This window comes from Muscardinus avellanarius (assembly GCF_963383645.1).
Source record: "Muscardinus avellanarius genome assembly, chromosome: 6".
In the NCBI taxonomy this organism is placed as follows: Eukaryota; Metazoa; Chordata; class Mammalia; order Rodentia; family Gliridae; genus Muscardinus; species Muscardinus avellanarius.
The window spans coordinates 74,686,252-74,712,022 of record NC_137791.1 but is presented as its reverse complement, the minus strand read 5'-3'; the positions used below and the strand labels follow the sequence as shown (position 1 = coordinate 74,712,022).

Sequence of the window (25,771 nt, the reverse complement as noted above, 5' to 3'; positions counted from 1 at the left end):
ACTAGAGACAAAGATTGGATATTTATTTTTTTCTTATGGCAGTATAGTCAAAGTAATATTTTAATAAAAATAATAAAATATTAGGACATTTCTACTCTTCATAAGTGAAGTTATTCACTTATGCATTGTTATAAATGGCTCTAGTGAATTGTTATTAATCAGTTAAACAAAACATAAAAGTGGGTTCTTGTTTTTTTTTTTTTTTAAGTTTATTTTAGAGCTGGAGGTGTAGCTCAAGGGTAGAGTGTATGTGTGAGGCCCTGAGTTTAATTCTCAGCACTGAAAAAAAAGTCATGAAGTTTATTTTAGCTTTCATTTAACTACTTCAAATTGCCAAATGTTTAAAATTAAGTACTATTTTGTAAGGCTGATTTTGAGTTTGCATTTCATTTCTTATATGTATATTCCCAAATGATTTGCACATGTTTAAACATGTATAAAAAAGTATAAAAAGTATGGTCTCTTTAAATAATATGGTGTTTATTTTAGCTTGAGTATTTATTTCTATTCTTTGTATTCTTTAGAATGTGTAGTTAAATCCAACCTTCATAAGATGAAACAATATTAATAGCAGAATAGTAATAGTGGTAATTATAATAGTTACCATTTACAAAATGGACTGATAGATACATAATTACATTTATTCTTTAGAATAAAGTATGAGGATATCTTATTATCTCTGTTAAATGTATGAGGAAACCAGGCTTCAGCAGTTAATTTGCTTATGGTTACACAGTAATAGAATAGTTAGTATTTAATTATATATTCGATTCCAGGAATGTTTTCTCCCTTACCATGCTGGATTCCAAGGAAAAAATTCATCAGAGTATTTTTCTATCTTTATTTCATTCATTCAACAAATAATTTTGTGTATTTACTCAAACTTACTCATCATTACTTTGTCCTTCTTTTATAATAGTCTCTCTTTTCTGTGGGGTATGTATTCCAAGACTCCTAGTCAGTTCTTGAAACTGAGGCTAGTACCAAACCCTGTTTATGAGTTCATTTGTCCTTCTCTGTTTTGTGCTATGGTGGCTTATTTGTGCTTTGTTGGTATTAGTAAATAACACGTTACTTGAACACAAGCATTGTGATACCATTCCTCCTTTAATCTGATAACCATGTTGACTACTAAGTGATTGACAGGTAACTGATTGATATGTGGGTAGCATATACATCATGAAAATGTTGGAAAGAAGGGATGATTCACATTCCAAGTTGGTTGGAGTAGAATAGCATTGAGATTTCTTCATGCTATTAAAAATGGTGTGCAATTTAAAACTTACGAATTGTTTATTTCTGGAATTTTTCATTTAATATTTTGGACCACAGTTTACTATAGGTAACTGAAACCATGGAAAGTGAAACTATGAATTAAGGGACTACTGTATACCTAGCAGTGCTTATTACTTTGAAATTTCTAATTTTATTATATCTACTATTACTATAAGGGATCGCTTACTCCTTTTTTTTTTTTTTTTTTCAGTACTGGGGATAGAACCCAGGGGCATTCTACCTCCAAGCTACATCCCTACTCCTCCCTTCCTTTCTTCCTTTCTTTCTTTTTTGGAACTGAGGGTGGAAACCCAGGGGCTTTTCTATCTCATGGCTATCCTCCCAGACCTGTTTTATACTTTATTTGGAAACAGGGTCTCACTAAGTTGCTGAGAGCTTCATTAAGTAGCTGAGGCTGGCTTCAAACATGTGTGATGATCCTTCTGTCTCAGCCTCCCAAGTGCGTGGATTACAAGCGTGCACCACCATGCCTGGCTTATTCTTTATATTTTGAAACAGGGTCTCACTGAGTTACAAAGGGCCTCACTAAGTAGCTGAGGCTGTCCACGAACTGCGATCCTCTTGTCTCAGCCTCCCAAATGCTGGGATTACAAGCGTGCGCCACCACGCCTGGCTTTTTTCTTTTTAGACTTTGTGGTGCTGGAGTTGAATGCAGGGGTGTGTCTGTCACTGAGATATATCCCAGCTCTATTTTATTTTTTATTTTGAAAAAAGGTTCTGTGTGCTGGCTCTAAACCTGCGGTTCTCCTACCTCAACCTCCCAATACTGAGATTACAGGCATGTGCCACCATGCCTGACTTTATAGTTCTGATATATTTTCTCCATTTTTCTTTCCTCTGTCTAGGCCCTGGTGGACTGGACCCTTAACATTTTTTTTAAAATTTCTTTTATCCTTTGGGATATTTCAAGAAAACTTCCTTTTTCTTACCTTCTAGCTACTCTGTTGGAATTTTTACTTTTACTTATAATTTGTCAAAGTTTTTTCCCTTCTTTGAATATCCACTTTATAGGACCTTGCTTTTATTTCATGACTACAATATATTTTCAATTCTGAGAATATTTATAGGTTTTCTGAATTATTTCTTTGACTCCCAGCGCCTCTTCAGTGTTCTGTTTTTATTTTTTTCTCCCTTGTCACATTAGAGGCTCAATGAATATCTGATCATAATTTTGCATTGGTTCTTATTAAAAATGAAGTTTTAGAGTATAATTATAAGCACTGGCACATTGTGAGTTTCTTGACGTGGGGTTCACTTTAGCATGGTGAGGCAGAAAGCCACTTTTCATTATATTTCAGCATCTGCTTGCCCTACCTTTCTATCTACCTATCCATCCATCCCAGAAGAGACATTCTCTACAGTCTCCTGTTGTCAGCCTGTGTCCCTGGCTCTATGTTCATGTAGCTGAACAGTGGGCTTGGGTTGAGGTAGGGTGTTCTTTTTATTGTGTAGATTTTCATTAGTTCTTCTGTTTTTTTTTTTTTTTTTTTTAGGACTATGCTCACCTTTTCCTTCCCTCTTTTATCTTTATGCATCCAAAATGATGCCCAATATCCTATGTATACTGCTATTTAACTCATCCTGCCTATGAGTGTTGGCCTCACACTGGCAAATGAGGCAGGGAATCTTGAGGTTTGACCGCTTGTAGGAAGACCTTGAGTGTTGTCAAAGGGCTCCTCTTTAATTCTTTAGTGTCTCCAGGTTCATAGGATTACAATAGGCTTGCCTTTTGCCTGCCCTTTTTCCCTCTCTGCTCCAATTAGCTGCTTAATGTATGTTTTTATTTTTATAATATCCATTAGTGTGTGTCCCTAAGTTTCCGTATTCCAAAATTTTGTTGCTATCTCCTGTCTGTTCCATTCTGTATGACCTTGTGGGTTTATGCCTTAAAAATCCTATTTATTCATTTATTGGTATAGAAGGCATAGAGTTAATTGTTAATGTTATGACTACCTGGTCTTTTTTTTTTAGTTTTTATTGGTGCATTGTAGTCATACATCTTAATGCAGAACAAAATGGTAGATGTATACATGCACATATCACTCATTTAGCCCTTCCCCAACTCCCACCCCACTCCCTCGCTCTGCCCTCCTTCCCATGTTTGGCTTAGTGATTAACTTTGATATGCTTGTTAATATACACCATATACATTAGGGAATTTTCCTTCCCCCCATCTTAATTGGAGATTTTTTTTTACTTTGTGTGACTTTTTTTTTTTTAATAGTGTGCTTTAACTGTGCAGAAATTATGATTGCTTAGATTCTTAACAGTTATGTCCCTTCTCTCTTTTATATCATTTTACAGTAATGAATAATTACCCTTTCATTTAAAAGAAATATTTTGCAATCCTTTAAAAGCTTACTGTTGAAACATACACCCTTTGTGACAACTAACATTATAATGGTATGTAAAGGAAATTAAAATTTTTTTCCTCAGTTATGTGATCCCAAGACAAGCTTTAGTGTGTGCTATCACTGTTTTTATTCATAGAAAAATGTGCTTTTTGAGTTGTACTAGAACAAGTGGAACAAATAACAGGCCAGGGGAAAGCATTTATACTTCCTACATATTGACAAAGAGTTTTATGGGACTTAGAACTCTAACTTATCCTTAGAGACCAAGATATGAAGTCAAGTCATAGAGGAGGAAATGTAAGTGGTCTACAAACCAAGGTGAAGACGGTCAGTTTCATGTGCAGTCAAGGGATGGTGGTAGAAATAACAATTTGGAGAACTTAGGCCTCAGTAATCTCTGAAGAGACTGAAAGAAACCCAACTCTTGTGTTGCTGGTGGAAGTTGCTAGGACCCTTCAGAGCACATAGCCTAGCAGGACCAGATTTGAAGTGTGCTTTTCTTTTTGCTGATTTCAGAATTAGTTCTACAGAAACAAAAGCACCAGTCTTTAAGAATGTTAAGGCAGGCATGGTGGTGCATGCTTGTAATCCCAAGTACTTAATAAGCTGAGACTGGAGGATTACAGATTCTAGGCTCTCCACAACTTAGATCCTGTTTTAAAATAAAAAAATAAAATAGAGCTGGGGGGTGTAGTTTGGAGTTAGAATGCCCCTGGGTTCAGTTCCCAGTAGCGCACACACGTGTGCACATGGAGACACACACACACACACACACACACACACACACACACACACAGTATAAGAGCTTTTAATACACCATTATTGGTAATTGCAAGAAACAGCCGGGTGTGGTGGTGCATGCTTGTAATCCCAGCATTCGGGAGTCTGAGACCTGGAGGATCGCGGTTCGCAGACAGCCTCAGCTACTTAGGCCCTCTGCAACTCAGTGAGACCCGGTTTCAAAATAAAGAATAAAAAATAGGGCAGGGTGTGTAGCTCGGAGGTCAAATGCCCCTGGGTTCCACCCCCAGACCTGCAAAAAAAAAAAAAAAAAAAAAAAAAAAAAAAAAAAAAAAAAAAAAAGCAGACAAAATAAAACACCCCAAAACAAAAGATACAAAAAACCAGATGAAAGTTGGGTACAGTGGCATACTTTGGGAGGCTGAGATAGGAGTATTGCAAGTAGTATTCAAGGCTAGCCATAGCAACTTAGTGAGACCTTTAGCAACTTAGCAAGATTCTGCTTCAAAATAAAGAAAAAGAGTGTGTCCTTTGGTTCAATCCTTAGAAATAAACAACTTAGAAAGTTATATTAGGATAAGTAGAATTGGAAAACTTTCACTTAAGGATGAATTTTATGAAGAAAAACTAGTTAATGTTCTTTTCTCACTTTCCTATTCACAGGGATAAAACACCTTGTTCTGTGGGTAGTTAAGAATAGGTATATAGGCTTCATAATTCCTCCAGGAACTCTCTCTGGTTTAGTGGCTATTTAACTTCGTAATGTATCTGAACTATCTGTGTAACCCTTTCCCCCTCTTCATTTAATAAGCAATTAAAAATATTTAAAAGTAGAACAGTATAACAAGTGGTTTTGTGTGTGTGTGTGTGTGTGTTACTGAGGATGGAACACAGGGACATTTTCCATCTAAGCTATACTCCCAGCCCTATTATATTCTTTTTATTTTATTTATTTATTTTTATATTTTATTTTTGGTACTGGGGATTGAACCTAGGGTCATTCTACCTTCAAGCTACATCTGGGCCCTATTTTATGAGCCCTAAGAGTCTCACTAAGTTGGTGAGGCTGACCCCAAACCTGCAATCCTCCTATCTCAGCCACTCAAGTACTGGGATTATAAGGGAAAGCCATCATGCCTGAGTAGTGGGGGATTTTTAACAATGTATTTATTTTACTAAGGCTTCATTAGACCTGCTAATCAGATTAAAGTCAGAATTTAGAACCTGTCCAGGGTAGATTTACACACCAGTTTACCAGGTAGTTCGCTGTGTTTCGGCACATTAAATTATTGTTATAGATGAATAGTCTAGCTCTACTAGATAAATGCTATATAAATGACTTCTCTTGACTTGTATTCATGCCACATCCTTACCTAGATTTATTATAACTTGAAGCATTATTCTTAGTTTTTGTAACTAAATAAAATTTCAGTGTCACTTCATTAAAATGTACATCTTTTTTGGTTTGTCAGGATTTGCATATAAAATCAATGCTAAATGAATTTTTAAAGTCATGCTCTCTACTGCAGAACTTTTTTTTACCTAAATTACCTTTTCCAGACATTATCATTTTATGCCCTTTCTGGTAACTGCTGTTCGAGGTGGTTATTTGATTTCTTTTATGTTATATGCATGGAAATCAGTTTTACAGAGATTGAAATTGTGTAGTTTCTTATAACTGCAATTTTAAGATATGGGAAATCTAGAATGAACACTGATTTTGGAGACTCCTAGAAGCTTTTTTGCTTATTAGGACAATAATAAACAAGACTCCCTCTTGTTTATCCCAATAGTTTGCTTTTTTTGTATATTGTACTGGAATACAGATGGCTTATTATTCAGAATGTTACTTTATAAAGACTAGCAAATTAGTAAAAGTGACATTCCATTTTTTAAAAATAACTATGTTGTAGAATATTCTATGCCAACATGAGTTTAAAATTTTCAGGTAAAAATTTTGTTCAGATGTGGCAGAATTAATTGTTCTTTAAAATACCTACTCAGTTTTGTGCTTTCAGAGAAGATGTTTTCTCAGGCATAAATGTTGCTTAAATAATAAGGATTCTTTTTACTATCTTTAATGAGTTGAAAGAGGATGGGATTGTTCTGTAGTCCAACTGTTATAATTCTGGTTCATTTTCTTTCTGAAGATCCTGGCCACAGACTGACTACTTACTTATGTCTAAGTATTGTATTCTTGCATAACAAAATCCAAAAGCAGGAAGAGAGCATGACCTTCTCAGCCATTCACTTTTTTTTTTTTAATCTGAATGGAAAATCTTTTCCTGCAATCTCAGTAGGCTTTATCAACTATGTCCCATTAGCAAGAACTGATTACATATCCATTCTTAAACCAATTATTAAGGAGAAATGAGATTCCTATGCTTGTCTTAAAACAGTCTTGGTTTAGTCCCCTGAACTGAAAGAAGGTCCCTCCCAACTATCTGATCTTTATGGCTTATATTAAATAACAGTGCTTTACAATCACAATAGGGGGGGGGACTGATAGGTGGACAATCAGTAGCACATTTTTCTTTATGCTCTCTAATAGATATTTCTGTGTAAAAAGTGAAATTTTAGTATATTGGCCTTTATTTTTTTATTTTATTTTTTTTAAATTTATTTATTTTTATTGGTGCACTGTATTCATACATCATAGTAGGATACATATTTTTGTAGACATACATGCACACTTTTCCCAGTCAGCCCCCACCCAGTCCCCACCCCATTCTCTTCCTACCCCTCCCTCCCATGCTTGGCTTAGTGGTTGACATCTAGTATTATGGCAATTTATCTAAAATTAAAAATGATAATCTCACATAACAGTTTCATTTGTCTGATACCAAGCTTTTGATGACTTAAAGATAACATTTCAATATTTCTTTTTACTTTCTTTCTTACCAGAGAATATTTTTTTTTCTATTTTTTAGGTGAAACTATCATATATTTATATATTTATTTTTCAGAAAAAAATCTATCCTAATATGGAATATGGACTCTAGGTACCCAAAACGATCTTGAAAAAGAACAAAGCTAGAAGATATATATTTTCTGATTTCAAACCATATAAAGCTACAATAATTGAAACAGTGTAGTACTATTCTAAAGGCAGATATATAAACCATTGGAGTTAAATAAAAGCCTAGAGCTAAATTCTTCCCTATATTGTCAAGTTATTTTTGACAAGGTTTCCACGAACATTTGGTGGTGGAAATATTAATCTTTTAACTAAATATTGTTAAAAAATAATAATTACATGGAAAAGAATAAAATTGGACCCTTACCTAATCCCATATACAAATATTAACTCAAAATAGATAATAGACCTAAATATAAATCTTAAGACTATAAACTTTTAGGAGAAAATCTGGGTCATTAAACCTCACAACATTGAAATTGGCAGTGATTTCTTGGTTATGATTTCAATGGCACAGGCAACAGAGGAGTATACAAACTCCCTAAAAAAATAAAAAAAAATTGTATATCCAAAGACAATGTAAACAGAGTTAACAGTTACTAATAGAATGGGATAAAATATTTCCAAATGCTATATCTGAAGGTATATTAATATTCCAACTAGAAATCCTAGAAATTAACAACAATAAAGGCAAACAATACCCTTTAGAGATAGGTAAAAGACTAACATAAATAATGAATCTCCACAGATAACCAATCTTAGTTGTCTGTTGGATGGAAAATCTTGTTTCTCTAGTTCTGGAGTGTGTTACCTATTTCTTCTTTGTAGTTAATCTCTTTGAGTATTTTCTCTCGCGCTGGTTTTGAAGACATAAATTCCTTCAGTTTCTGTTTGTCATGGAAGCTTCTTATTTCTCCATCTAATTTGATAGAAAGTTTTGCTGGGTAGGAAATTTTTGGCTGGAAGTTGTTTTCTTTCAGAGTTTGGAATATGTTACTCCAAGCCCTTCTGGCTCTCATAACTTGGTTTGGGAAGTCTGGAGTGATTCTAATTGGTTTGCCTCTGAATGCCACTTGGCCCTTTGCTTTTGTTGCCTTTAAGATTCTCTGCTTGGCTTCCACATTGGTCATTTTGACAATTATGTGGCGTGGGGATCCTCTTCTCTGATCCTGTCTAAAGGGAGTTCTATAAGTTTCCTGGACCTGTGTATCAACCTCTTGCTCTATGTCTGGAAAATTTTCTGCTATTACTTCCTTGAAGAGATTGTTGATCCGTTTGGTTTCACTTTCTTTCCCCTCCTCTATTCCAATTATTCTTAGGTTAGCTCTCTTAAAATGGGCCCATATTTCTTCAATATCAGATTCCTGCTGTCGGATATTTTTTTCTAGATTAGAAACTATGCGTTCATTTTTGGATTGCTCATCTTCTAAGAGTGAGATTCTGTTCTCCATGTGTTCTAATCGGTTGTTTGTGCTTTGAATTGAGGCCTTTACTTCATTAATTGCATCCTTTATCTCTTTTTGGCTCTGAGTTCTTTTCGAAGCACCTCTATTATTTCTACAGTTATTCCTGATTTGATCTTCTAGAAATCTCTGATTTTCAGTTTTATCGGGTTCTGATGTTGTGGGGTTGTGGGCATTTATTGCTCCAGTATTATTCCTCTTTCCCATGATTTCGGAAGTTTGTGCCTTCTCTGGGTTCTTCCCTTGGGTCACTATGACTTCACTTAAGGTGTTCTGGATCTCGAGTCAGTAGTATCTCAGACCCCACTACTCCTTTACTGGGTTGTATCACAGAGTCTCCGACCCAGAGAGTCGATAGAGGCTGCTTTAGACCATGGGGGGTGCCAGGTTGCACGTTCTCCTATGGTGTGATATCTCTGCCACCGCCCCTCCCCCACTGGGTAAGTCCCAGGGAGTACAGTACTGGGAGTTCTCCTATGTGGCCCGCAATTTGACTCACTGTTCTTGAGTACGCAGATGTAGCTGTACTGGCCTCGCTGAATTCGGTGCTGCTGACGCCGGTGGCAATATGGCGCCGCTGCTACGCCCTCGGCTGTGGGGCTGGTGTTTTTCTTCTTGGTTTTGATTTCCACTCTGAATCCCTGCAGCGTGTGCTGAGCTCGGCCACTGGGAGCTTTAGATGCTCTCTGCGCGGAGAAATCCCGCCTGGCTGTTCCGCAGTGGCTCACCTAGGCTTGCTGTAGCCGTCCCGTGAATTCGCCGGTCCGCCGGCAGTATGGCGCTGCTGCCGCGTCTGCCGCGTCCTCGGGCGTGAGGCCGGTTATCTCCTCTGTGGCTCTGTTCTCAGTCCGCTTTCTCTCTGGAGCCTGGTGATTTTTTGTTTCACTGGTGATGGTGTTTTCTGGCTATGAAAGGCGCTGATTTTGTGGTAATGGAGATTGGTTGTTAGCGGGGCTCTTAAGCCCTGCTTCTCTCGGTTGCCATCTTCCCGGAAGTCTCTATATTGCCTTTAAAAGAGAAGCATTTCTGCCGGGCGTTTTGGCGCACGCTTGTAATCCCCGCGCTTGGGAGGCGGAGACAGGAGGATCGCGCAGGTTCGAAGCCAGCTGCGCTGGCGTAAGAGACCCTGTTTCAAAAATATAAAATAGGTCTCGGAGTGTAGCCCGGAGGTAGTAGGGCTTCCAGGAACCCCAGTACCACCAAAAAAAAAAAAAAAGTAAAAGAGAAGCATTTCATTTGAGAGGCATGTTATCCTGTAAGTGCTACTTTATGATATACACAGGGAGCCAGTGTTCAGCTTTTAATCCATTAGCTGCTTACTGTACTTATTTTTGCCTTGTTTATAGTTCTTGTTTATTTTCTCTGATACTGTGCTTCAAAATGATATTACATGACTTTAATAGTAGCTTCTCATTATTTTAAATTAATTGCTACTTGTTCTTCTAGGTGGATTCTCCACAGTTTTCCTGGTACGGACTCATGGTGGAGTCCGATGTGCATTGAAACGAATGTATGTCAATAACTTGGCAGACCTCAACACTTGTAAAAGGGAAATTACAATTATGGTAAGTGAAAGAGTAATTTTGTTTTAGAAATGTAGGGCATCTTTTTGCTTTTTCTTTTCTTTCTAGTACTGAAATAGATTGTTTGGTAATTCTGTGTTTAACTTTTTTTTGTTTTACTGGGGATTGAACCCTGGACCTTATTCATGCTAGGCAAGCATTCTACCACCGAACTACATCTTCAGCCTATTTAAATTTTATTTCGTCGCTAAGTTGCCAAGGCTGGCTTCTATTTTGCCATCTTCCTCCCTTAGGTCTCTTGAGTAGCTGGGATTATAGGTGTGTGCCACTATACCTGGATCTGTATTTAACTTTTTGTGGAACTACCAGATGGTTTTTCATAGCATTTTATGGACTATTTTATGTTCTTTCCAGCAGTGTGTTTTTCCGTGCTCTTGCCAAACTTTGTCAGTGCTACTTATGTAAGTGCAAAAGGTGGAATTTCTTTTTCCTTTGGTTTTGGTGCTGGGGGTCACACCCAAGACCTCATACATGCTATGCAAGTGAGCTACTTGAGCAAGTTGAGCAGGTAGCTACTGAGCTACATCCATTGGCCCTATTTTAAACCTCATTATATACTGATGACTAGTGTGTGCTAGGAGAAAAGTTTCAGATTTGCCATTTTGTTATTATTTTCTTTTACTCCTGTTATTGTTAGGTTAATCTGTGCTTTCTTTACATAAATTATTTTTAGCCACTTGTCCATTTTTTAGTTCAAATTTAGTTAAAAGTACAGTTATTAATAAGTTTATATAAGAGGTATACATAAATTATAGTATATTACAGCAAAACAAATAATAGTTTGTTAATATTAGAGCTTAATTCCTTTATTTTTCAAGGTAAAAATAAGTATAAAAGAGTTCCAATTTTTTATTCTTCTGCTTCAGAGATCTGGCACTTTTGATTTAGAAGATTATTACTTTTCAGTGAACCATTTTCATGGTTGGATTTAAAAACAAATATTTATTAATTATTTGTTTGATAGCAAATGAAGTCATATACAGATAAACTTTTCATTGAAACCATAAAAGCTTTTGGCTAGTTGAAATATGTGAGATTCTATATTCATGCCTGTGTGTGTGTGTGTGTGTGTGTGTGTGTGTGTGTGTGTGTGTGTATTTTACTGGGGATTGAACTCAGGGGAGAAATGCCTTATTCTTAATTTTAGAAATTCTAAATATTAAATTAGGCTTCAAACCTATTGCTGTTGATACAAGTTTAATATAGAAGTGAATATTTTCAAATTTAAAAAATTTTGTTTTTTTCATAGAAAGAGCTTTCTGGTCATAAGAATATCGTGGGTTATTTGGACTGTGCTGTTAATTCAGTTAGTGATAATGTATGGGAAGTGCTTATCTTAATGGAATATTGTAGAGGTAAGTTTGTATTTGTATTCCTATTACATTAAACAATTTTCCCTTGCATGGTTTCCTAGGTATCATGGTTTTTCCTAGGGCAGCTTTTACCTTATTGTGGGCACTTATTATTGCAATATCAGCTTTAATTATCTAATGAGGAATGCTGTTAGAAAGATATTTGAAAGCTAGTCATAGTTACTGTAGCTTGATATGAACATGTAAATGGAGAACCAAGCAAGCTGCTGTGTTTAAAACAAGACAACCATGCAGATAGAGTTGCACTTCTTACTCTCCATATAGTTCTTTTATAATCAAACCAAGGAAAGCATGTTGCTTCAGAATAACTGAGACTTTTTTGGGTGTTTTCTACTTTGTAAACATGTTAAATTCAACATATTTAGAATTTAATATGCCTTTTGATATTTAGTCTTTATAAACCTATATTCTGTAGTCTTTCAGGTTTATTTATAAATACTAGAAGATAGAAAATCACATTTTATTTAGACCGAATGTGATATTTTAATATAAATATTTACTTGAATAGCATGCCCCAAAAATGATTTCATAAAAATTATCCCTGACCTTTAAAAGTTTTAATGTGTAGGAAGGAGACAACCCATTTTGTACAAAGGTAATTAAAAAAAAAAAGTTAGGCTGTGTTTGGCAATTTGATTTCTGGGGAGCCCTGGTATATATTTAGATCCTCAGAAGACAGTTATGATTGTTAATTACAGTTTCAAGAATTCTTATAGCTTTCTGAATGTTGGAGGGAGATGTGACAGGATGGTGGTGATGGGCTCATTCACACTAATCTTGTAAGGTGGGAAGGGTAGAGAAAAAAGAAGTAAATCCATGTTATATCTGTTATGATATATTCATAACTTATTTCCATATATTTTTATTGTTTTCTTATCTTCTATGTCATGGAGCACTGTGATCTTTTTTAGGACAGAAAGTTGATTATTTTTAAACTACTACCTTAAATTTCAGCATATATGATGTTAATTATTTTTTGGGTTAGAGTTCACTAATAATGCTTGACTACTTGTAGGTTTAGGTTTTTTTTTTTAAGTAAAGCTGTGTATTGATACATAACATTAAAATACTAAAAATACTAATACTAATAATAATACTAAACTAAACATACTAATGGGGGATCATGTCCTATTTTGATACATGTATACATTGTGTAATTAGGGTAAGCATACTTGTTTCTTCAAACATTTATCACTTTTCAATGGCAAAACAATCCTTTCTTCTAGGATTGAATACTGTATATATTGAAATATATAGTATCTAGTTACTGTCTGTAGTCACCCTGATGTGAAACACCAGAATTTCTTGCTCTTCTAACTGTACTTTACTACTGGTCAAAGTTTCCTCATTCTTCCTTCCCCTTACTCTCCTCAGCCTCTGGTAACTTCCATTCTACCCTCAACTTCTGTGAGATAAACTGTTTAAAATTTCACTTATGAGTGGGATCGTGTCTTTCTGTGCTTGACTTTCCCCTCCATATTGTTTCATATGACAGAATTTTCTTCTTTATGGTTGAATGGTATTCCAGTATGTAACTTTTTTTAATCTTAGCTATTGTGAATAATGCTACAATAAACATGGGAGTACAGATGTCTCTTTGACATAACTGATATCCTTTAGATATATACCAAGGAATGGGATCATATAGTAGCTCTATTTTTAATTTTTGAGGCATCTCTATGCTGTTTTCCATAATGGCTTTATGAATATATGTACCCACCAACAGTAAACAGGGGTTGCCTTTTCTCCACATCTTCACCAGCACTTATTTTTAGTCTTTCGATAATAGCCATTCTTATTGGGGTGAAGTGATATCTCCTTGAGGTTTTGATTTACATTTCCCTTATGATTGTTGATGGTTAGCATTTTGTATGAAACTGTTGCCCATTTGTATGTCTTGTTTTGCTTCTATCTCTGTTAGGTTGATCTGTTAGAGTCCTGAATATTTTCTGTGTTATCTTGAAGCTTGTTGAGTTTCCTTAAAACAGTTCTCTTAAACTCTCCAGCCAACAGTCTTTCCATATTGGTTACTACCTATTTGTTTTCTGGTACCTTACTTTGATTGTTAGCTAAGGTTATGGTTTTCTGAAAGTTCTTAATGTTTAGTGTAGAATGTTTTCAGGACAGTGAAGGATTAAGTTTAATTTGTCTCTTCTGGCTCTGTTTTTGCCATTTTAGAACTTTAAGCAGGTTGCTTATTATCTTAGCAGTAGTCACTTTTGCATTAGATAGCACCCTAAATCTTGTTGCTAAGAATCTGTAGTTGGTTTGTTGTCACTGTTGCAGCAACACAGGGTGATGTATGCTCAGATTTGTCTTAAATTCACAGTTGGTGTGTTTATAATGAACTGAAAGAGTACTTGAATAGGGCATTCCAACCCTCCAGCCCCCCAAACTTCTTCCTAGGGCAGAGGTGGGCCCAGATGCCTTGTCCACAGTCATTGGCCTGTGGTTGGGCATTGTGGGATTCTGCCCATTGGATAGAATCACTGGGGACCATGCCCATGCTCTTATGCCATACCTGTTGTCACCAATGCCCAAAGCTGTCAGAACTTGAGCTCACAGATCATTAAAGCCAGCACTGCACTCAGATAGGACCAAGGCCCATACTACTTTGATCTGCCTATTGCTGAAGTAGACTCGTGGCCAAGACCATTGCAACCAGTCACTGATGATATTGCTGAACTTTAAGTCTTCTAGATAGGAGTTATGTATCTTTTTCTGGCACCCAGGCTAGTTCAGTAGCTCAGTCTTCTGACAGGCCTGGGAATGGGGGTTGCTAGTGTCTGTCTTATGTTTTAATCAGTTTGGCACTAAGTTGTAAGGCACTGTCCTGTGCTAACTACCCTGGCTTACCCTGAGCAAGTGCAATCTTTTCCCGCTGTAATGCCTGATGTTGGAATAGTGTTGATGAAGGTAGTCTACTTGGTCTCTAAGGCCAAGCTGGGATGCTATGCTAAGTTGCACCTGATTCTCATAGCCATAGGGACCTACACATTTCAATGCCCACTTGAAGTTTGGTAATGATGCAGGCCAAAACTTTATTGTGTCCCAGTGGTGCACAGGTCTTGGCCTGATGCCCAGTCAGATCTAGGGGCACTATCTACTTGGATATAAAGGCCATTGGTTTTGCTTACTGCTGAGTCTTACCATGTAGGCCCTGCCCTGAGCTCAAAAGCAAAGCCCTGTAATAGCTTTAGTTCCTTTCTCCCCAGTATGTGGAGTTTTGCTTCCCAAGTTGGAAAAGAAGTGGTGGTGGCAGATAGTTACCTGGTTTAAAGCATTTCCAGCAGCTCAGTGCCCAGGCATTATCTTGGGAATACTGGTGATTGGGTTTTGCAAAGCATTGGATTTCATTGTGGTGGGTCTGGTGGTACTGTGTTTCAGGCGTAATGTCTGGACTTCATTGCTTTTTCCTCCTCTAAGTGGGAAGCATCTTTCCATGCACTGCTTGGGGATAGATGATGACCCAAGCAACTCTTCTTCCTGACTTCTTTAGTGCATCTTTTCTTTTATTATACTGAAACAAGGCACTAGGTCTCTCACCTGGCTTTCTTAGCTTTTGTGAAGGTGGTTTATGGTGTATGAATGATTAAGTTGGTGTGTCTGTGGGGAGAAGATTGCTGAGGAGCCTTACTTACCTACCATCTTGCTCTGCCTCTACTTATAACTTTCAAAGATAATTGAAGCAAGCACAAACATAACCCCAAATGAGTTTTATTGTCACCAGAAGATTTTATTATATTTTTTGCAGTGTTGGGCATTGAACCCAGGAGCCTTTTGTTAGTGCTATGAAAGTGCTTTATCTTAGAGCCCAGAAAGCATTTAATTTCCTTTTAATAGGTATTAAATGAGTTTTAATTTTTAGGGGGATTTTTAAATTTTTAAGTGGAGTTACCAGTGTTGTATTTTAAGGAAAATACTTGTTAGTTTAAAAAATATTTTAGGGATATTTATCTGGTACTTGAATGAGCAAGGTTTGTTTTATATGAATTTTAAAGTTTTTACCAAAACATTTTGTATATGTGGTTTAAAAAGTCAAGTAATTTTGAGCTAGGTGTGGAGATGTACACTTTAATCCCAGTATTTGGGAGACTTAGAAGGATCATAGGTTTGAGGTTATTACATAGTAACTTAGCAAGGCCCCTTTTTAAAATTTTTTTTTATTATTATGTGGAACATATTGAAAATGGCATACAATCAGACTGTGCTTGGTACCCTGACCCTCACTTCTTCCCCCTCCCAACAATGAGTGTCCAGGTTGACCATGCTATATTTATATTTTTACACAAATTTGGATGTAGCTCCTCCATTAATCAGCTTTAGCTTCCTTCCTCTCCCATCCTTCCATTCTAGCTTTGGTAAGATTTCTCCTCCATTATCTGGAGTCCCTCAGGTATCCCTAATACTCCCTAGTTTGGGCATATTCGAGAAAACATAAGTCCCTTCTCTTTCTGTGTTTGGCTGATCTCACTTAACATAATGTTTTCCAAGTCTTTCCATCTTGCAAGACCCCTTTTTAAAATACAGTAGGATCAGGGTTTTAAGTTTTAGGTATTGTCTTCAAGATAAGATGAGGGTTTACTTCCAGTGTATATGTTTACTTTTTGGACTAAGTTAGCATTTTAGTAATTTTAAATTATATGCTATATTATTGACATATAGTGATCTGTAATTTTATTTCTTTGCTTGTACAACTCGTTTTCCCTGGAGTTAACTACCACCTTTCCCCCTCCCTCTTTCTTCCCTCCTTTTCTCTTCAGTCCTTTCTTCTTTATTTCTTGTACTGGGGATTAAGTACAGGAGCATTCTACCTCTGACCTAAACCTCCAGCTACCTCTTTTCTCTAGAGAGACTTAGACTCTTTTCTTTATCTCAAGCATATTAAAGTTTTACAATATATGTGCCTTAGTTTGGATCATTTTTAGTATCTTTTTTTTGGGGGGGGTGGTACTGGGGTTCCTGGAAGCCCTTCTATCTACGGGCTACACTCCCAGACCTATTTTATACTTTTTTATTTTTTGGAAACAGGATCTCTTAAACCAGCATGGCTGGCTTCGAACCTGTGTGATCCTCCTGTCTCCGCCTCCCAAGCATGGGGATTACAAGCGTGCGCCACCACGCTTGGCTTTAGTTATCTTTTTTGTGGGACACCTCACATATGTATATATGTATATGTATATGTGTCTCTGTCTGTATATATGTGTATATATATACACACATACATACATACATACATACATACATACATACAGGAAATAGGGCCTCATTAAATTGCCAAGGATGGCCTTGAATTTCTATCCTTCCTAAGTACTGGGATTATAGGTATGGGACACTGTGCCCAGCTTTGATTTTCTACTTGCTTAATTTCTTCATATATATTAGTGCTTTAGCTCCACATTCCTTGATAGATTTACATATCTTTAGGATATTTAAACATTTCGCTATTTTTGTCAGTTTCATTTTTTTCTTTTCTTAGAAACATCCTTTGTGAAGATTTAATTCAGTTGCCTAATTTTAAATAGCATTTAGCTGTCATTCTGTGGATTCTCCTTGACTTCTTTCTATTTATGCCTCCCCTTTCTTTACTCCCTCTTGTAGGGGAGTGCATTTTTCACTACCTTTTCGATAATAAATTTATGGGAGGAAAGATTTTTTATGAATTATGGGAGGAAATATCTATATTCTACATATATATTTGTTTGTTAATTTGGCTAACTAAAAGATTTTAGCTTAGAAATAATATTGGTACAGAACTTTGAAGATACTATTTCTTTTCTCTCCAGTATTGCTTGAGACATCTCATAGTGTTGTGATTCCTTTTTTTTTTAAATGCTACCTCTTTTCTCCAGAGTGACTTAAACTCTTTTCTTTATCTCGAGCATATTAAAGTTTTACAATATATATGCCTTAGTTTGGATCTTTTTTAGTATCCTTTTTGTGGGATACCTCACAATTTTTTTCTCTTCCATTTTTTCTCTTCTCTTTCTGGGCTTTTCATTTTTTAAGATGTCCTCCTTCCTAAATTACTGTCTGGTTTTCTTCTATACTTATTCTCTGTCCCTCCTTTTTAAAGTTCTACTTTTATTGGGAGCATTCCTTAATTGTATTTTCAGTTCTTCTATTAATTTTGTATTTCTGTTATTTTAATTCCTAAGAACTTTCTTATTCTTTCATTTTTTGTTAAAATATTCCTTATTCTTAGGTGCAAATCTTTGTTTTCTGTGGGTATAAATTTTAGTTCTTAAAAATACTTTTTATTTTCCTTGTATTTTTATTTTTCTGAATTCTTGCCTATTGTTATGCTTTCTTTGTTGTGTAAGAAGTTTTCTTGGGATGTTTCATCAGCTAAGTTTACCACATGCATCACAGATCTGAATGTGCCCTCTGAATAAGCAATTATATATTAAGAGAAGGAACTCAGAAGTTTTGAACTGAATATACTCTGTTCCTTTTATCAAATGAATCAATCAGATAAGTTCCTTTTTTTCTTATGGGATGGAAATGTTTTGGAGGAGCAGAGAATGGGAAGATAAATACTTTTCCCTTACTTACTTTCTTCTTTTTTTTTTGGATGCTGGTGGTCGAACTTATGGTTTGGGACATGTTAGTCATGTACTCTACCACTGAGCTATATCTCCAGCCCCCTCTCCTCACTTTTTTTTTTTTTTAATAAAAGCCAATTGTATGTTAAGAATCAAGACACTTTTGTAAGGAAAGTAATGTAATATATCTAGTTGTTTTTTTTTATGTAGGAATAAAACTATATGGAAAGTAGGAGAATGTGTTATCTACCCAGTAAACTGATGTGGTTTTAATTATCTAGTATTTATAATAATTTCTTATGAAATGCAGTCCATATTTTGTCTGCAAATTCATGGTTTGGTACTGATTAATTTGCTATTTTTTGATATACACAGAAAGATTATATGCTTTAGGTACTAGACTTTTAGAAATCAGTATTGATATTTTGACTGCATTTGTATTGTCTTATGAATAATTTACGAATGCATTATGAAAGTTGTGAATTTCTAAATTTCTATTTTTAGGAGATATTCTGCTTACATTTCTATGAATTATGTATTGATTAGTTTTTGCTTAATAACAAAATATCCCCAAAGTCAAGAGCATAAAACAATAATCATTTTTTATTATTGTTTGTGTGTCTGTGGGGAGTAGCTTTTTTTTTTTCTTTTGTAATTTTGGAGTGCGGATTGAGTCCCAGGGACACCTCACCTCCAATCTAATCCCTAGCCTTTTTGTTTATAAATTTTGAAACAAGGTCTTGCTAAATTGCTGGGAGTCACCTTGAACCTGCAGTCCTCCTGTTTCAGTCTCCCAAATTCTGGGATTACAGGCCTACACCATGTCACCTGGTTTGGGGTGGGCAGCAGCTGCTTTGGATTAAGCTTGGTGAGGTGGATTTTGGCTGGTCTTGGTTGATTAGCTGGGATTATTTGGAGTAGTTTTATTTCACATGTCCCTAACCCTTTTCCTGGTACTAGCCTGCTATCTGGGGTTGATTTTTCTCATGGAATTGGTAGAAACATGGGAGGGAATGCAGAAACATGTAAAGCCTCTTAAGGCCCAGCACTGGCATACTGCTACTTCTGCATTTTTTATTTGGCTGAAGCAAATCACATGACACCACACACAACTAAGCAAGAGATGTTCTCTGTTTATTTCATTTTGGGAGGAACTATGAAGTTACATGACAAAGAGTGTTGAAAAGGGTAAATTGAAGATTTAAGGCCAGTGATACAATCTGCACAGTTAAAATTGAATAATCTTGTAAAAAAAAAAAGGTCATATTATTAACATTTAAATGGAATAATATGTGTATATATAGTTTATACACATGTTTGATACACATGTATTTGATAGTTTAAGTGTACTCAGATATGAAGGTTATGTGTAACTTTAAAAGGTTAGAAAAATGTTGAATTTCTTATTTTAATAATTATGTTCTCAAATTTAATTTTGATTATCATTCAGGACTTAGTTTATGTGATTTAGGATTTCTCTGCCAAAAATTTCTGTTCAGAAGAAGGGAATTAACATTTGTTTACCATTTTTTCTGCTCATTACAATATTATTGCAGGTGGAACTAGTTTAAGGGTACAATTTCTTTGGTAGTGAAGTGATACTTCAGGGATGTGTATGAACACTAAGAAGCCATTTTTCTCTCTAATTTTTAGTTTAAACAGGTTTTCTCTAGTTTAACAATAAATATGTAGGGAGTTTGCCAAACAAGGGAAGGAAGTTGCTGCCCATTCAGGTGTCTTAATCTTCTGAGATGACCTAAACAAGTTACCCCTGAGTTTGCTGAAGGGATTCATAGGTGACATTTTTTGTTTTTTTCTGTTTTAAAATTCTAAGAGGAAAAAAATAGTTCAGCAAAGAATGCTGTTTAGATAGTACTAATAAATGCAACAAGTATGCATGTAACTTCATATGGATTGCAAAGTAGCAAGCATTCATTTACTCAAGCTTGTTAAAGTTTCAAGTTAATATAAGCTTTATACTTTTTTAAATCTCTAAATTTGGTTTTTATTAGAATATTTTCTTTATGAGTCACGTATTTATGCACATTTTAAAATATAATTATGGTTAAATTAAAATAATAATTTTATTAAACTTTCAGTTACTGTAGTAGATTATGTAATACTTTTCTCAGGGCTCCGTGGTATATATGGTTATTTGATTTTAGTAAATTCCTCTGGCCCATTATTTCTTGCCTGGATTACAGCATTAATGTCTTAGCTTGTTTGTTCAATTCTAGAAGACATCTTGGAAGCTCTCAAGATGAAATACAAAATCTGGCTAATCCCTGTCTGCCTTATCAGTCTCATCTCACCTGTCTTTTCTGTTTCCTAGACCATATCAGCATTGGCTTTTTGAAAGTTATTCATAGTTATCAAATTCTTTCCCAAACCAGAGGTATTTTTACATAAGTCTCACTGTCATTAGCATAGCATTCTTCAAATCTCTGCTTCATTAATTCATAATTATCCTTTAGTCTCAATATAAATATCACTTACTTAGATGAACCTGTTCTGATATCCTCTCCTTCCCATCTTCCTTCATCATTTTAAAGTTTCCTATATTAAGTTTTCTTATGCTTTTATTATTCATGATTATGTGTTTGTGTGATTGTTTCTGCCTTTAAACCATAAATTCCATGATGATAGAAACTTTTGTTTACTACTGTTTACCCAGTAAATAGCACAGTGTTGAATTTCCAATAGTGTAAATATACATCTACTGTGTATTCAACTTTAAGGAAAAGTGCAATATTAGAGATGTTAAAGTGTTGAACAGTGGTCACTAGTATTAACAGGGTATTATCATAAGATGTTCTGATCTTAGAGATGTAAAATATAATAATGTTATTGAATAAATACAATGATATAATAAGCATTCTTATATGATAATTATGAAAAAGCCAGTTTCTCTTTACCTGAGACCATGAAACCTTTTTTGTTTTGTTTGTGATAGACTTCAATTACTAAAAACATGTCCTTTCAAATTTTTCTTTTTGCCTAGCTGGGCAGGTAGTGAATCAGATGAATAAGAAGCTGCAGACAGGTTTTACAGAACCAGAAGTTTTACAGATATTCTGTGATACCTGTGAAGCTGTTGCAAGATTGCATCAGTGTAAAACTCCAATAATTCACCGGGATCTGAAGGTAACTTTAGAATATCTATGGATTAAGTAATTAGACTTTGGAGTTAAAGTAGTTTTGGGCTGTTCACATCTACTCTATTTTTTATTGTTATTGTTATGTTTTCAGTACTGGGAATTGAACCTTGGGCCTTGCACATGTTAAGCAATCCCTCTCTACCACTGGGCTACATCCCTGTCTCTAAACTAGGTTTTATTATTAGCATTAAGATTTATCTCTCAGTTTCCTGAGTTCCTGTCAAGATCCAGCTATAGATTTGAAATTGTACTTTACTTGACCCTGAGAATACTTAACATGGCTGTAGGTTCTTAACACAGTTATGATTTTGTGCCTAATCTGCATGTTTTTTTTAAACTGTAGTTTCATTTGAATAAAAATGTGTCAATGACACCCATGGAGTGCTCCTCAAAAATGTTCTTTCCCAGTTCATTATTATTATTTTTTGTAGTCCTTATTAGGTATCAGAGTGTTTTCAAGATATACTAGAGACTATAAAGGATTCTCTGTTGCCATTTATTTCTAAGGTACTATAGTTTTTCTATGATTTTCTTAAGACCACTTCATTTAACCTTATGGGCTCTCAACCTCTTGTATTTGACACTCAGATATTAAATGAGAAAAAGTCCCCCAGAGGAATTGAACATTCCTGATATTATTAGAGATATTGCTTAAAACCTTGTCTTCCTTGATGCCCACAAACACAAAGATTACAAAAATTACTCTTCCTGGATTAGATTAGATGTGCAGCTCAGTGGTAGAGCACTTAATAGCATGCTCTTCAGTACTGTAGGAAAACTAAACCTAAACAAACAAACAAGAAAAAAAAAAAAGAAAAAGAAAAAGAAATCTTCCTAATATGCATTAGGCCTCCATGTCCCTGTGGTTATCCTTTCCTCCTTCAAGTCTATTCAGATAGACCTTTTCATTGAGTCCTGTGCTGAGCTACACTCTTTATAATTAAAGCCTAATATTCTCAATATCTATTCTAATTTTTATTAATGCTTTCTAAAGTACTATATAATTTACTTATGTTTTATATTTATTTTATTTTCTTTCCCACTATAATGTTAGCTTCTTGAAAACAGGGGACTTTTTTTTTCCTTTTTTTTTAGTGGTATATCTAAGGCATATGGAACAGTATCTGGTACATAGTATAATCTCACAATTTAATGAGTGAATGAATCCTTGTTCTGACTGATTTTATGGAATTTTATGAAAGATGATGTAAAGTACTGTTAAGAGCCCAGTGTGGTGGCACATGCTTGTAATTCCAGAATTCGGGAGGCTGAGACAGGAGGATCCGGGTTCTCAACCAGCCTCAGCTACTTAGTGAGGCACTCCACAACTTAGACTCTGTTTCAAGATAAAGAATAAAAAATAGGGCTGAGGGTATAGCTTGGAGGTAGAATGCCCCTGGGATCAATCCTCAGTACCACAAAATTAAAAAAAAAAAAAAAAATAAAAAAATTAAGTACTGTTAAGGTAAAATAAAAAGATTTTACTTAGAATTGGCAGTTCAAGGTAAGTCAAGGCAATATTTGAAATGTGTGACCTCAGGTCTCTGCCTCTTAATTTGAATTACTAGTAGAGTTTATGTCAATATATTTGAATATGCAACTTTTACATATTTTCTAATAAATTGGTTTGATTTTTTGTGTGTTGTTGCAGCTCATTAACTTTTTGCATACAAGCTGATATTTTCAGCTGAGTCTTGATTTAGAATTTAGAGGACATTAAACTGCCTAAGTTTGTATAGTCCATATTTTATATGCTTAGTTCTTTTTATATTTGTAAATTTATGCAAATATGTATTTATCTTAAATAGATTTCTTGTACAAATCTTTATGTATATCTTTTAAAAAGTTGATTAAAGTGAAATATAGAAGGAAAATATATTAATATGAGTTTGACAAAATGGGAAGAAATGAGTTACTCATCTAAGACTATATCATGAAAATGAAATTATTGTGAGAAAGTAGTAATAGTAATTTATGAGGGCTTACTGTATTCTAGACACTGTTCCAAGCAATATACAAACTTATGTGTATTATCCTCATTTTGTATATAGGAAAACTAAAGTTCAAGAGTGGTTAAACAGATTGTCCAAGGGTATAAATGCTAGTAACTAACTGATCCAGCTATTATTCAAGAGTATAAAGCTGGGAGTGGTGGCCATTCTTGTAATCCCAGCATTTGGGAGGTTGAGACAGGAAGATAAGGGTTCAAGGACAGCCTCAGCTACTTAGTAAGGCCATTTGCAACTCAGTGAGACCCTGTTTCAAAATAAAGAATAAAAAAATAGCTTAGAGGTAGAATGCCCCTGGGTTCTACCCCCAATACTACAAAAAAAAAAAAAAAAGTAGCCAGGCATGGTGGTGCACTTCTATAATCCTAGTACTTGGGAGGTTAAGAAAATAGGATTGAGATTTGAGGCCAACTGTAGCAACTTAATGAGACCCCATTTCAAGATAAAAAATAAGGGCTGGGGTATAGTTCTAATGTAGAATGCTCCTGGGTTCAATCCCCAGTACATTAAAAAAGTATACATGTAATTTATTTTAGTTACTACAACTTTTATCTTTTTTTAAGCCATAAGCTAAATTTATGATTGCTAAAGTAGGAATTTCTACACCTTACCATATTGGATGGGCAGTAGTCAAAATGCAGTTGCATTAAAAGTATTGTATAGAACTGAGCGTGGTGGTGCACGCTTGGAATCCCAGAACTTGGAAGGCTGAGACAGGAGGATCGCACAGGTTGGAAGCCAGCCTTACTTAGTGAGGCTCTCAGCAACTTAGTGAGACCCTGTTTCCAAATAAAAATGTAAAAATAGGTCTGTGAGTATAGCCCGGAGGTAGAAAAGTCCCTGGGTTCCACCTCAGTACCACAATAAAAAAGTATTGTATAAAATTGCTGTCAAACTATATGTGTAAGATGTATATGATGCATAAATGGATATTGTTCTTAGACTTGAGTCTCATCCCTAATATATATCATATATAAATACTCCAAAAGAAAAAAAGACAAAATCTGAGGCTTTCTTGATCTCAAGCATGTTGGATAAGGAGACTCAACTTAAAGATGGAATTTAATTTTTATTACTCTTTGTTAATAGGTAAGCTGAAGTATCAGAAATGGAGAAAAATTGAAGTGTAATAAAATAGAGAAGCTGAACTCTGCCATTTTTTTTTTTTTTTTTTTTTTTGTACAGGCAGTTTGGGACAAGATGAGGGTTTTTTGACCTCTTCACAAACCATCCTGAGTTGGAGGAAGCATTGTTTTTAGTAAGAGAAGCTGTAGACATATACTTTTGCTCTGGTTCATTTGTCCTTGTAATTTGAAATATTTTTATGTTTCCACATATATGTACATTGTGTATGTATGTGTTTGAGAGAGATAACAGACCCTCTAATGTAAAAGGATAAAAAAATAATGATTTATTTATTTATTTATTTATTTTTTGCAGCACTGGGGATTGAACCCAGGAACATTTTATCTCTGAGCCATACCCCTAGCCCTGTTTTATTTTTTATTTTGAAACAGGGTCTCACTAAGATGCAGAGGGCCTCAGTAAGGTAGCTGAGGCTGACCAAGAACCTGGGATCCTCCTGTCTAAGCCTCCCAAGTGTACTGAGATTATAACTGTGTGCCACCACACCTGGCTTAAAAAAATAGTTTTAACTTAAATACTAATTATTGATTTTCTTTTCTTAAGGTAGAAAATATTTTGTTAGATGATGGTGGAAATTATGTACTTTGTGACTTTGGCAGTGCCACTAATAAGTTTCTTAATCCTCAAAAAGAAGGAGTTAATATAGTAGAAGAAGAAATTAAAAAGTAAGTGTTCATCATTATGTATTTTTGGTGATCTCAAATATGTGATCAGCTCTGTTAATAGAGGTTTTAGATATTCTATTGATAGATTTCTTCATATTGCTTCTATGCCACAATTTTGGATTAATTTATGTCTGAATAGACAGTGGGAAATATATTTTACTATGGATGCAAATATTTTATCTGTGTTGTTTACAGATTTATCAAGAAAGTTATAAAATAAGCTGTAGTAATTAGTGGGATCATTAAAGGGAATTTTAAATGATTATTAAGTTTAGCTAAATGTTTTTGTTTTTACTGTACTGAGTAATATGTGCATGTTTTTAGAAAAAATTAAATTCTATGAAAACATGTAAGCTCCTCTTATTAATGTTAAGGGGACTGACTTGTATGCAGTGAAAACTATATATTAAGATCATATACAGACACTTATTTTGTAATGGTGTATTGGAAAGCTTTCTGGTGGACTGTTTCATACATGCTTTACATTTTCTTGATCTTGTACTTTCCATGATTACTAGAGT

At 35.0% G+C, this 25,771-nt stretch overlaps 1 protein-coding gene across 2 annotated transcripts in view; it reads left to right on the top strand.

Moving 5' to 3' along the window:
* BMP2K (BMP2 inducible kinase) overlaps positions 1–25,771 on the top strand; it is a gene marked incomplete at both ends in the record, with an annotated part of 133,298 nt that overhangs the window by 39,435 nt on the left and 68,092 nt on the right. For both annotated transcript variants that reach the window (XM_080697853.1, XM_080697852.1), the window contains 4 exons: positions 10,218–10,336; positions 11,604–11,709; positions 21,274–21,416; positions 25,129–25,250. In XM_080697853.1, the coding sequence (XP_080553979.1) occupies positions 10,218–10,336; positions 11,604–11,709; positions 21,274–21,416; positions 25,129–25,250 (490 nt within the window). The remainder of the gene's footprint in view (positions 1–10,217; positions 10,337–11,603; positions 11,710–21,273; positions 21,417–25,128; positions 25,251–25,771) is intronic.